The sequence below is a fragment of the Ammospiza nelsoni genome, chromosome Z (assembly GCF_027579445.1).
Source record: "Ammospiza nelsoni isolate bAmmNel1 chromosome Z, bAmmNel1.pri, whole genome shotgun sequence".
Lineage (NCBI taxonomy): Eukaryota > Metazoa > Chordata > Aves > Passeriformes > Passerellidae > Ammospiza > Ammospiza nelsoni.
Window position 1 is genome coordinate 40,657,634 of NC_080669.1, and position 13,263 is coordinate 40,670,896.

The 13,263-nt window shown below is 36.8% G+C and overlaps 1 protein-coding gene across 1 annotated transcript in view; it reads left to right on the forward strand.

The window, feature by feature from the left end:
* The window catches only part of PTPRD (protein tyrosine phosphatase receptor type D), a 358,636-nt gene that overhangs the window by 67,102 nt on the left and 278,271 nt on the right, over window positions 1–13,263 (forward strand). Inside the window, exon 2 of the mRNA XM_059491826.1 lies at window positions 11,409–11,576. Within this exon, the coding sequence (XP_059347809.1) occupies window positions 11,492–11,576 (85 nt within the window). The 5' untranslated portion in view covers window positions 11,409–11,491. The remainder of the gene's footprint in view (window positions 1–11,408; window positions 11,577–13,263) is intronic.

Below are 13,263 nucleotides of genomic sequence, written 5' to 3' on the forward strand. Positions count from 1 at the left end.
CATGCCACTAGGATTTTTTTGGCCTTTTTACGTATGCTGCTAAAGTTATGCAGAACATCCATAATGTGTACCTTTCTTTACAGTTTTGGGATTTTTTTTTAACACTGAAGAAGTAGGATTGGAAAGTGTTTTGAAAAATGTTTCTGTTTACTAACAACAAGGTCCCAAAGTCATTCACATCTGTATACTTCACATGAGGCTTTTCAAGATATTGAAAAATTGGTTACAGCTGGCTGCACACCCTGACAGTTGAAAATAAAACTCCCATACCAGTCATAACTAGCAATTCAATTTAACTTATGCACAGTGAGAGCAGCAAAATGTAGTTTCTTTCCAAAGAGGCGACAGTGCAGTCAGAACTTCTACAGCTGCCTTTCATGCATTGATAATTAAAAAAAAAAAATCAAAACAAAATCCCTAACTGAAAAATACACCCTCCCTTTATAATTATCTGTTTCAAAGCTGTAATCGAGCATTTCATTATGGAGAAATAGATTGATGCTAATCAATCCAGAACAATACTCCTGGGACAGCGCACATACCCAGAGACATATCAGTTATTACAGAAATTCTGCAGAAACTTTACTAGGTTTATAATAGTTGCTCATGCATTTCTGTTGTGAAAGATGAAACTCCCGCAAGTGCCTTGCAGTGTTCTAAATGGAACATTACGCTCATCTTCTAGCCTTTAGATGTTTTGAAAAATACTGCTTCGTTATTAGTATAAGTAACCAGAATGCACTTATTAAAAAAAAAAAAAAGTTTTAATTCATCTAGCCAGATTCTTAGTTAAAACTAATGATTATGAGTTTTATGAGAAGCCAAAACTGGAATTTTCTTTATAGGTTGTATTAGATTTTTTTTAAAAAATATTTCACATATCATTATTTGCAGCAGTCTTTAAAAATTTTTTTATAGAGATTCTATCTCTGTGAGATAAAATTCCAGAGGAATATTTGAGCCTTGAGTTCCCACAGCCCTCATTCATGGTCTAATGTGTACACCCTTGGGATATCCACAAAAGACTGGCAGGCACAACCTTGTGCTTCATGTGGAACTTGAGTGTCACCTGGGTGACATTTTTCTGGGGAAGGAAGGACATAAACATTATTCTGCTTGTGTTTGGAAAGCTGTGTTGTGGTAACTTGGAGGCTAATGGTGCTAATGGACAGTAAGATTATATGGCATGTTTCTTCCAGGTATTATAAATAGTTTTGTTTTTTGTTCTAAAAAAAGAATTTATGTATTCTGAGTCCTTAAAAGTCCTGAAATACTTTAATGTGATTGTCTGAAGGCTTAAAGTTACTGTCTACTTCTGTAATGTCAGTCTATGGTATTTTTTACAAAATGTGGGGGTAAAATTCTAAAATGTTTTTTGAAAGCCACCGGTATGAACTTTTTAATATTTTATTAGACTCAATATTTTGTCGGTTGGATTAGTAATGAAACTAATTCCTCACTTTCATTAGTTCATTAGTTTAATTTCATCGTGGCTAAATATGAAGTATTGTGCAGCTGAAGGATAAACTCTTTATTTAGTTTGAATCTCACAGCAGTATGTTTACTGATTACTACTTTCCATGTAGAAATTCTGGAAATGAAAAAGCAGAGGGAAAATGCAGAAGTCCTGGAAGCCTTTGTGTATGAGGTATGTCTGAAAGGCAGAGAGGTTATCTCTTCTAGTTTCGTCTTTTCTTAGCAATTTGAACTCTGCAGATCAGTTCTTTTTGTAATTGTGTGTGTGTCTGTGTACACAAGTGTGTATTTGTGTACATTCTTAAACATTTGCTTTACTGGATGCTAAGTGTATTGTTTTAGCTGATATCTGCATTTTTTATTCCTTCTGATGCTGAGATTATGAAAGATACTCAAAATCTGAGTGACAGGGAGCTGCAATCTAAGACACCATCTTCTGTGTTTTCTCATCTATGTATTTTTTATGAAAGATGACAAACATAACTAGGATAATAACCTTCCTTTTGTGTCATATCTTCAGTCAGTTTCTTTTTTATGACTTTTTACTGTTCATTTAGAAGACAAACTATGAGTAGTACTTGCAGTTGGTTATTTCACCAATTTAATCTACTGTAATATTTCTTTCTCTGATTTTTCTTGCTCATTTATGAAAGAAAAGGCAACAGATTGCTTGTTTCAGAAACTATGTCATGTTCATAAGCAGTGAGAGAGATAATTGAGCATATATATGAACAACTGGTATGCAGGAAGTTCTTTAGCAGGATAAAACTGCTCCAGTATATGCACAGAAAAACAGTTTTTGGTAAATGTGGCCCCTCTCTGTAACATAGCCTCATCACTGTACTGTTGGTATATATGGTGTATAAGTTGCAGAGATATTTCCACAGCTGTATACAGTTATAGTTTAGTTAGTTTTTCTCATCCCCTTTATGAAAATAATGTTCATTTGGGTGGTAGCACATGCTCTCACTTTCTTACTGAAAACTGACAAAAAGAAGGTGAAGGTTCTGCAATGTCAGTCTGCAATTAACACTTAGGTTAGAAATTACCAGCTTGTTCCTAAGGCCAGCATATTTGTAAGAATCAACTCACAGCTAGTTTTTCATTAATATTATCAACCCAAAAAAGGTGAAGCTGGGAAGCTGTGGCAGGACTTAGATTTGAAACATTCTTGCTGAAATATTTCCTGAGAAGAATATAAACCCAGTGTAGAATGTATGGAAAATACATAATTGCATTTTAATCTATTTTAGTACTCTGTAACAGAGTTGTAAGAGGATGAACCACAGGCCTAAGAGGGATTTTTTATTGTCATGTTCTTGTAGCTAAGACATATGAGTGCCAAGTTGCCTGGGCAAAACAGGCAATGAATGAAAGCTGTGGGTATGGGAGCTGCACCATCAAAGTGCAAAGAAAATCTTAAACTAAAAAATGAGAAAAGAATACAGGTTAATGCTTTGTACAGTCTCTGGTTGTTTAATGTTTGGTAATAGGTTTCACAGAGGAAATCTTCTGTTGATCTCACTTGGCTTTCACCAGATCAAATACAAGAGGATTAAACTTTCTACTTCTCACTTCCCATTTGAAGGGGATTGAGCACCTGAAATGCCAGTTCAGATGGCCCTACTAAGCCACTTCTTTCTCCTTATTACAGATAGATATATAGTAGTTAATGAGGTCGGTAAAGAAAAACATGCTATGAATCATGCTGTCTGGCTGATGATTTCATCATTTTATTTGATATCAAATTGGCTTGTCAATATTATGACATTAGTTTGGTGTCTAAAATATACCGATTCACTTGGTACTTTCCTTAGTAAGGAAATTTCAGCAGTAAAATATCTGTAGGTAGTTGGTGCCTTTTAACTCTCTTCTCAGAGCTTATAACATTATTTTTACTTTTTCTCTGACTGTAGTAAAAGATGCATTGTATTACAAAGACACTCTGCAGTTGTCATCTTTTTTCTAAAAGAAAACCTGTGAAAAGCCATGCATGATTATGCCAAATCTTAGTATGGGAAATGCATAGTCCTTCTATAGCTTCAGGAAGTTTTTGTCTTTTATTACCAAATAATTTTATAATGCCAACTACTTTTGAAAAATAACCATTTCAGCTCTCCATCTCTTCCTCTAATACAATTGTATTGCCATCAGCAACATTATAATAAAGTGCAGTCAGGCTAAACTAGCTGCAGCTGGATTGCTGTCCTGTGTGTACTGCAAATTCTCTGTCTCAGTCAGTCATGCTTCAATCTGATTAGCCAACAAGTATATTGGACAGTGTTGAAGCAAAACCATTAAGTGAAAAGGACAAAGAAAAGCTATTAAAAAAGAAATTGCAGAGAATGGAGAAAAAAATGCATTGTAATACTGAAGTTATATTTTATTTTTTAGCTCCAAACTTGCAAATATATTTCTAGTTTTATCTTAGTATCTGCAATACCTGGTATGCTTCAACCATGCCTGATCCTAAAGGTGAGGAGTAACCTGAATTTTTGCCAATAGCCCTACTGAAAAAGATACAGGAAGGGCAAAATTCCCCTGAAAATAAGATGGCTGTTCAGATATAAGCTGTACTAACATGTCTGTGTCATGTGCATAGCAGTGGAGCTGTAGAATCATTCTTGTTGCTAGGTCATCCACATAGCTAGCTCTGTGGAGAAGCAGGCCACAGACAGATGCTGCCTCTGTGGTCTGACAACTCAGCTGCTCGTGGTAGATGCTAGCTGCTCTTGGTAGTTCTGCTTTTTTGTAAGACTGCTGGGAGTATGTGCTTGGAAGCTGGTGTTGGAGACCCTTTTCCTGGGAGTGTTGGGTGAGTATGTGGTATACCGTACAGTGGCTCTAAGAATGATTTTGTTTGTGGCTCACGTAGTCATAGATTTAGCCTTTTCTAAGAGGTGGTAGTTGCACAGTTCCAGTATTGTTCAAGTAATGTAATAGACAGTGAAAGACTAACAAACTGTGTATGGCAAATACCCCAGTACTAATTATATGTTCTTTCAGTTTTTGTTATTTTGAGGCAAACAAGACAAAAATCAGTCTGTAAATGTTTTTGCTTAAATGCAGTCGTTGTATTGTTCTTAAACCAGATTTCAGAGGAAACAATTAATATAATCATAGCATCCAGAACAACTTATGTTGGAAAAGACATTTGAAATTGAGTCCAACTGTTAATGTAACACTAAGTCCATCATTAAACCATGTCCCTAATCACTGTGTTTCCAAGTCTTTTGAGTATCTCCTAAGCTGGCAACTAAACCAACTTCTCAAGGAAGACTGTTCCAATCCTTAGCCTGAAATCCATACTAAGGTGTCTAGAATCATCTTGCTATGTATTCAGTTCAGTGAAAAAAATTTCTTAGTATTCATTCAAAACTTCCCCTTGCAGAACTCAAGACAGTTTTATTCTTGCTGTGTTGAGAAGAGCCTGATTGCCCAGCTGGCTGCAACCTCCTGTCAGGCAGTTGTAGAGACAATAAGGTCTGCCCTGAGCCTTCCTTTCTGCAGGCTAAACAGCCCCAGCTCCCTCAGCTGCTCCTCATAGGACTTGCACTCCAGACCCTTCCCCAGCTCCACTGCCCTTCTCTGGACATGCTCCAGCACTTCCATGTCTTCCTTGTAGTGAGAGACCCAGAACTGAGGACAGGATTTGAGGTGTGGCTTCCCCAATGCCAAGTACAGGGGTCAATCCCTGCCCTGCTCCTGCTGGCCACACCATTGCTGGCACAGGCCAGGATGCCATTGGCCTTCTTGGCCACCTGGGCACTGCTGGCTCACGCTCAGCTGCTGTCACCAGCACCCCCAGGGCCTTTTCCTGTGGCAGCTTTGCAGCCACTCTGCCCCAGCCTGTGGCACTGCCTGGGGTTGCTGTGACCCAAGGGCAGGGCCCAGCACTGGGCCTTGTTGAGCCTCACACCACTGGGCTCAGCCCATGATCCAGCCTGTCCAGATCCCTCTGCAGAGCCTTCCTGCCCTCCAGCAGATCAACAGTCAACAATGGCACCCAATTTGTTGTTGTCTGTGAATTTACTAAGAGTGTGTTTGACCCCCTCATCCAAATCATCAGTAAAGATATAGAACAGGACTTGCCCGGTGTTGATTCCTGGAGGACACCATTAGTGTGTGACCTGGTGATTCTAGACACCTTAGTGTGGATTTCACCTTGCTTCTCTTCTGTTGCTGAAGAAAGAGTAAAATAACAGCGTAGCCTAGATACTTTAGCCTTTTTTTTTTTTTGGTAAGCTGCTGCTGTTTTTCCCCTTTTCTGTCTATCTTTCTGTCTTCTTGGATGTTTGTTTTGGTTTGTTTTGTTGTTTTTTGGTTTTTTTTTAATTTCTTCCTTTTTTGTTTACTTGGTTTGGGTTTTTTTTTGTTTTTTGTTTGTTAGAGTTTTGTTTGGTTTTTTTTTTTGGAGGTCTGTTGATTTTTATTTTAGCAAGTGTCAGAATAGAGTTAGATTTCTTTAATATGTGCAAAGTCAGAGCTGGAATATTTTAGGGTAATGTATGCAAGTAATGTACAAGGAGTCAAGACGGGGGTATTGTCAGAGTTTGTGTTTATTCAGGCAAGAAGTCAGTCTTAGTGGAAGATGTTTCATTTGTCTGCTTAGTATCTGTGGCTTTGTAACAGGGTTTAAGTTATTTCCATAGATTCTCAACAATACATGGCTTTAATATCCACAGACAGATAACATGGTATGCTTTTCTCATCTAGCAAGACTATTTCCAGCTCAGCACTTCGGCCATTTCCATCACAAAGTTTATTTCTTGAGCTGTTATTTGGAGGCACCAAGTTAAGAAGTCAGGCAGTGTTCTAATGATTTGTTTCTGCATCATGTTCTGCATAAGAAAAGTTCCTATGATCTGAAGAAGTGACTAAGATGGTGGAAGTTGGTAAGCATTGAGACACCTGCCAGCTTACAATTGGTATTTTAATCCCTGATTTAGAATGGAACTGAAGCTGTATAAACATCAGGCTAGTCAAGGTTTTGCTGTGTGGTTTAAGATTCCATATGAACATAAGTCTTTTTGTAAGCAAAAAAAAAGAAACCTTTAACAACTTTATATATGAGAAAAACATCCCAGTGATGTGATTTCAAGGTACCTTGCTGTTGTTGAGTTGATTTATTTATTAAACAGTTTAATCTATTTCATCAGTTACCAAAAAATCTACTCTGTTTTTCAGGGTAACCAAGGAATCTTTGTTGAAGTTTAAAATAGAATTACAATGTAGAATCAGATTGATATATTGTTTTATACAGGCAAAATGCCACCTAGCAGTGCAACTCATTTGTGCTTTTATAGTGATGTAGTTCAAAAGCTTGCATGACATCATAAACCTACTGTTTTAGGATGGGTGCTCATTCATCTTGGAATAACTGTAACTGAGAAATTCAGCAATGATAGACAAGCATTAGGGTGAATTGTCATCCAGAGACAGGTAAGACTAAACTTTTGAACACTCACCACAGCTGTCCTTTCAGATTTCCTTAATTGTGTATTTTGGATTTTTTAAGACTAAAAGCATAATGAAACATGGAACTTTTCCAGCAGGTTGACTATGAAAACATTTATCATGTTCAGTCAATAAAAGTGCAAGCAAAATGTGGAACTTATGCTTTTGCCAGTTGCCCTTATTGCTTTGAAAAATAAATTTAATTCTCTTTAAAAGACATTATTTTACCCAGAGGTGTTTCTGAATTGATTTTGATTAAAGAGCTTATGAGAATTTATTTTATGCATTATTTTCTATTCTTTCTGGTAATGATTCAGCTGTCAGTTAGGTTTTTGAAGCCAAGATTTTTCCATGAAATTTTTAGATTTTATTTTTAAGGAGGGGTCATGATTGATCTGCAAATACAGGAAGTATTTACACCCTTTCCATCACTAGTTCTAGGAATATTTTAAATTCATTTTTTGTATTTCCTGTCTTCCATTTCCATGGTATTAAAAATGTGGCTTGCAAAGGAGTGTAATTCAGGATGTGATGAATGAAGTGTAAAAACTGAATTTCAGCACTGTCTTCTGTTTTAATCTTTGCTTCCATGTTTTCTTAGAGAAACATTTTTGGTTTTTGTTTTTGGATTTTTTTTGCTTTATTTGTTTGTTTTTTGGTTTTTTTGTTTGTTTGTTTTTTTTAATATAAGGTGTATCCAGTTACTTTCCTATGGGGGAAAATATGGGGTTTCTATGAGAAATCCTTGGGATAAACCAGAGATGACCATGAACTAAAATCATATCTCTAAACAATTTAACACTTTGGAAAAGTTGAACCAGAAATCCTGTTTGTAGCACAAATGAACTCTCATCCCTTCATATTCCCTTTCTTCTAAAATTTTTTAAGTTACTGTTTGCTTCATTATTTTTGTCAGTGTGGCTCCCTACCTGTGTTATGAGTTCTTTTGTGTCCGTGTTCAAGGCTTTTCTGACAACTCTTCCCTGCTGTGCTGAATTTCTTTGTGAGCAAGCATTTAAATTCACATTCCATCATGGAAAAACAAGCTGATAAAAAACCAAAAAAACCAACCAACCAGTGTTTACTTTTTTGGTTTGGTTTGGTTTCTAAAATTTGCCCCCAAGTGTGCATTTCCTATAACTGTCTTGAAGCAGGAGCCATCTTGTGAGTACCATGATAGTACCTAAAAGATTATTTTTGCCACTAAGGTAAACAGACTGCAGGGAAGCATTTGAGCGTTCAGATGTTTCATTCACCCAGTTGATCCTTTTGAGGATAATTGGTGCACGTGCCCATGCCCTGGTACTATCAGCTGCCGTGCTCCTGCTGAGGAGAATTCTTTTTTGTCTCTGTGTTGAACACTCTGGAGAGCTGCACATCTGCACTTTTACTGATCCTATTAATAGATACTGTTAATCAGGGAAAATCTATCCTCTTACTTACTTGTGTATTATTGTTGGATATATTATCTAGTTCTGTAGATAGCTCTTTTAGAGATATTGAAAGAGTAATTTCTAATAGAGTTATTGGAAGAGTCATTTCTGATTATTTAATACAGCAGTTTTACAGAACTTTACCTAAAATAATAACAGCTTTTATTAAAGCTTCATAAAGAGAAATTTTCCAAAGAATTATTGACCTCTATGTAGTTATTGTGATCATCTGCCAAGGTGAAATCCCGTCTTTCTGCCCTGGTGCAGTGTGAATGTTGTAATAGGGGCTTCTAAGTGAGTTCCTCACTGAGGATTAATTCTGCAAGGCAAGTATTGTTCCTCTGATGACAAGGCTAGTGTAACCTGGTGCTGCAAATGCTGTTTGTGTTTTCACTGTCTTTGATACCACGCTCAGGACATAACAAACCATCATCAGGAGGAAATAGAAAAGGAAAGGAACCTAATTTGATTTTAGGAATTAATAATTCTTTAGATGAGTCTTTCACTTTGGAACTACTGAGATGGCTTGATGTGGAAGTTGATAGTTGTCTTGGTAATTTCATTTAGTCCTTTTAAGGAATATGCTGCATCTTCATGTTAGTTTTTACAAATAAGCCTATATACTACGTGATATATCATTGTTGATACAGTTGTCAGTAGTAGGTTCTGAAGATTGTTTTCCTTGTGGGTAAAGCAGACTTTTTTGGAGAGCCTTGATACTACCTGAATGTCTGTCTCTTGGCTTGCTTCTCTCAGTGTACCAGCCCATCACCTGCTTGCCTCCATTAACAGGGTATCCTCAACTTGAAAGATAAATCAACCACCATCTTTAGTCTAGTGCTTATGTTTCTCTGAGCTAGAATATTGGAAGTTTATTTGAAGGCCCAGGCAGGTAAGAAGGGAGAACAAGCAACAAGCAAAGAGTGTCCTGGAAACCTTGGTATGTTTATCAGCTTAGCTAAAGCCATGCCTGTTGGAAACATGAAAGAAAGGGAATACTGAGGACTTTCATTTCATGACCTGAGTGATAATGAATATTACCTTCAAAGCAGACACAGAGTGCAGTATTCCCAAGTGGTTGTATGTGCATTTAGAATGAGAGAGTAGAATAAGGTTTCACTAAAAAAAAAAAAAAAAAAAAAAAAAAAAAAAAAAAAAAAAAGACAAGAAAAAGCTATATTCTCAACCCTTTGGCAAATAATCTTGGCAAATAATCTTATTTGCCAAGTTTTGTGAAACATCCTTTCATTTGCAGACTGCTTGTAGAGGATGTGTGCAGATTCATATATCAGGATCACAGGATCATAAAGTTTTTAAAATTCCTTTTTTCCCCAGGCAGACAGTTATATTTATCCTGTTAGCTACCACATTTAATATTTTGATGGGAGTGCTTGAAATGTATGAAAATAATGTGCCCCAGTGCCCCGGTAAAAAAACTGTTGTATAAAATAAGTACTTTTGTGGTCACCATTTTCCCCCCCTTCTCTACTCCCTTTATTAATTTTCAGTATTGTAGTATTGTTTCCTCTCTGCTTCTGCCCCTGAAAGGAATAAGGGAGTACTTAGGACCCACCATATTTCTCTGGTCACCTTCACATATCAGCTAGTTTGGCTGTGTACTAATGAAAAAATAGTTTTGTTCTTAAGTGAGCTGCCTGTAGAGATAGTTCAGGGCTCCCCTGTAACTCCTGCATTCCAGAAGAAGCAAAATAAAAATCACCTTTTCCTTGAAAGTGCGTTTCATGCATCTCCATCTTTGTGATAGCATTGGAATCATTGCACAGCAGTTGGCTCTGATACGCTTGCACAGACACAAATTGAGTCCGACAGGACTGGTGTCTCATGGACTTTGCTGTCATTTGAAATGCTGGCATGAAGATGGTAGTGATGAAAGGGGAGAGCTGGTGCCTTTAGCATTTTGCCTATGAAGATTTCTTAGGCTTCTATTTTTTGATAGCAGTCTCTGATTCAAAAGATAGTTCTACAAAAGAGATTTGTAACATAGTGTAAGATTTCTACCAGCTGCTCATGTCTTTTCTTCCTTGAGTAAATTCTTTTGAGCATTTCTCTGTACTGAAAATGGGCACTTTATGCCACCCACAAAACTGTAAGATCTATTTAGTGGAATAATAATTAGTATACTTTTTTCTCTGCCCTCTTGGTTTTCATCTTTACTGCATGGAAGCCATTTGTGTGGTAATGAAGAGGGTAGAATCAAATTTAAAAAGCCTATATGTTGCTGATCCTTCAGAAAGTATAATTGCATGTCATGTTATTTTAGTGCCAATGTCACGCTGCTTAGGGAGATCTCTAGTATTTCCTGATGAAGGAGGAAAAACTTTTTATATTCCTTAATTTCTGTTCGTGTGGCATATTTGGACAAGGATGAAACACTGTTTTTTCAAGTCAGGTACTTGAGCTGTAGTTCTACCGGTGTATCATATTCAATTACACATTGTAATAAATTAGATGGATTGAATTGAGATCTCAGCCCTTTATTCAATGCCAGATTTCTGTTTTTCTATTAGGCATAATTCAGATATGTGCAGGAAATCACAACAGCAATTTTAACCTTTGAAAGTTGCTGAACAATGCAATATGTTAATAATAGGTTCTGAAGTGGATTTTGTGGTGTTTTTCTTACCAGATGCCAGGGCATCAGCTCCCTGTTGGCATGTGGATTTGTTACAGATATCTAAGCTGCTTTGATTATCTTTTTGCAGCATGAGTTCCAGTGATGTCTTAAATCTTGTCATACTAGTTTCTTTGGTTTAGGACATGCTGTAGTTCTAACTAAAGATTCAGGATGTGACAGTTACTTGATTATGTGGTAAAGGACACTAAGAAATGTGTTGTAACACATTTACTGTGTCTTGGATCTTCTTGTACATACCAGTTGCTTGAAATTAATTATGTTTCTTCCCCTTTCTGCCTTACCCTTTTGTCTTTTGAAATTGTTTCGCCTCAAATTGTGAATACATAAAAAAAAGAAAAGAAAAACTCTAGTCTGTTTTTGCTAATTGTATTTTTATCTTTTCACAGGCTCTGAAAATACTTCATCTGAAATTTCAGACTGGACAGACTCGCAGTGGCTTCTAAGCCAGTGAGAACAAGGCTGCCAAAGCATGCTGGTGCCACGCTGTCGGATGATGCACGTAGTCAGGCCAGTGGTGGTGCTCCTGTGCTTGCTGCTCTGTGCTGATGCTGAAAGTAAGTTTATTTTTCATTTATGCTTAGGTCTTGGCCATCACGCCTGGTTTTGTTTTCAGCTGGTGGCTACTAAGAGTCTCAGAATGAGTTTCCTTTTGAGTGATTCTTCAGAAACTTTCAGGTCCTCTCTAGATCACAACCAGTATTTGAAAAAGATTGTTTATGCAACTTCCTTACTGTTTCTTCTTCTTAATGCCCCTTTTCTTAAGCATGAAGTGGTTCATGTAAGATGGTGAACACCACTGTGACAAAGTAACACAGTCAAAACAAAAACCAGCCTTGCTCACTAGACATTGGTCAAATACCTTAAATATATCTGTCATTCTTTGAATATTTCTGTCTTAACTTTGATTAAAAAAAAAAAAAGACATCCCCCTCCCAATTAATATCCCGTCCAATTAAAATTCCCAGCCCTTTCTAAGAGCTACAACAACTGTTCTAATGTATTATTTCCGACAGCTGTCACGGAGTACAGTATCCAAACAAATCAAGAAGAACTGACAGCTTAGTGGCTGGCCTAAACATGTGACAATTCAGTGAGGAAAGGCACCTATGTTTACTTGTACTGAGGGGAAACTGCTGGAGTTTGGTCAATTAGGTTATCTATTAATGGAAAGATAATATCTTCTTTTTAATTGGGAAATCATTAGGTCTGCCTTGTTTACATGTGTTCCTTCTCCCAGCTGTCCTTTGGCTTCTTCCACAAGTAATGTGCAAATGAGAAAAGCCATTTGCTTTCCACCTGTTGATCTGCAGTTTTACTGCAAGCTGATTGTTAACACTGGCTACAAGCTGACTGCTAACATTCACTTGGTTGAGGGATATTTTCCTACTTTTCTAGTAGTTCCTGACTCTATGCAGACACATGACCCAACAATAACTTTGTTTCAGCTCTGTCTTTAGAAAACTTCTGTGTTTTTTCACACATGTGGTAAAGTAAGTAGAAACACAGAGTAACAGAATCAGGTTTAGTAAGGCTAGATTAATCAGTTTTCAATAAATGCATACAAAATATTTCTTCATCACCCCACTTATCACCTGCAGTACAGATATGCAGAGTCACAGCAGTAAAAGAGATACCAAAATTTTTCCATTTCATGCATAATAAGCTTTCCTTCTTTTAAGTGCAGATCTGTGAAAGTGAAGTAAATGGAGGAAAAAAGGACAAAACATACATGTTTGTTGTGTACTGACAGCTGAGATTCTTTGGCCCCTTTCCAGTTAGATAATGACCAGCTGGGATGATTGTGTCTAAGGTGAAGCCAAGGACATTTTAACACTTTAGCCAGCAAATAATTAATTGGGAAGTGGGCCCATATGTTGGACAGTTTTGCAGTTGTAGAAATCCACTTATTTTAAAAGTTGCACAAAGATTAGTTTTTTGTGCGTAAGGAGCACAAAGATTAGTTTTTTGTGATAGTTTCTCTCAGAATGAGATTATGATTTTCAGGTATTTAATATGTACCACCTTTTAAGTTGTGTAAATAATTATATACATAGATGCAAATGGTATACATTATATGGTATTAGTTAAATTGTGTGTCATATATGTGTTTATGTGACTCCACTTAATATTGCATTTATAGTGTGAGTGTTAAGTTAATGTTCTTCTATTTTACTAATTTCTTTGAAGGTCATATAGTCACATTTTCATCTTACACATAGTACTTTATTTGGGACACACACA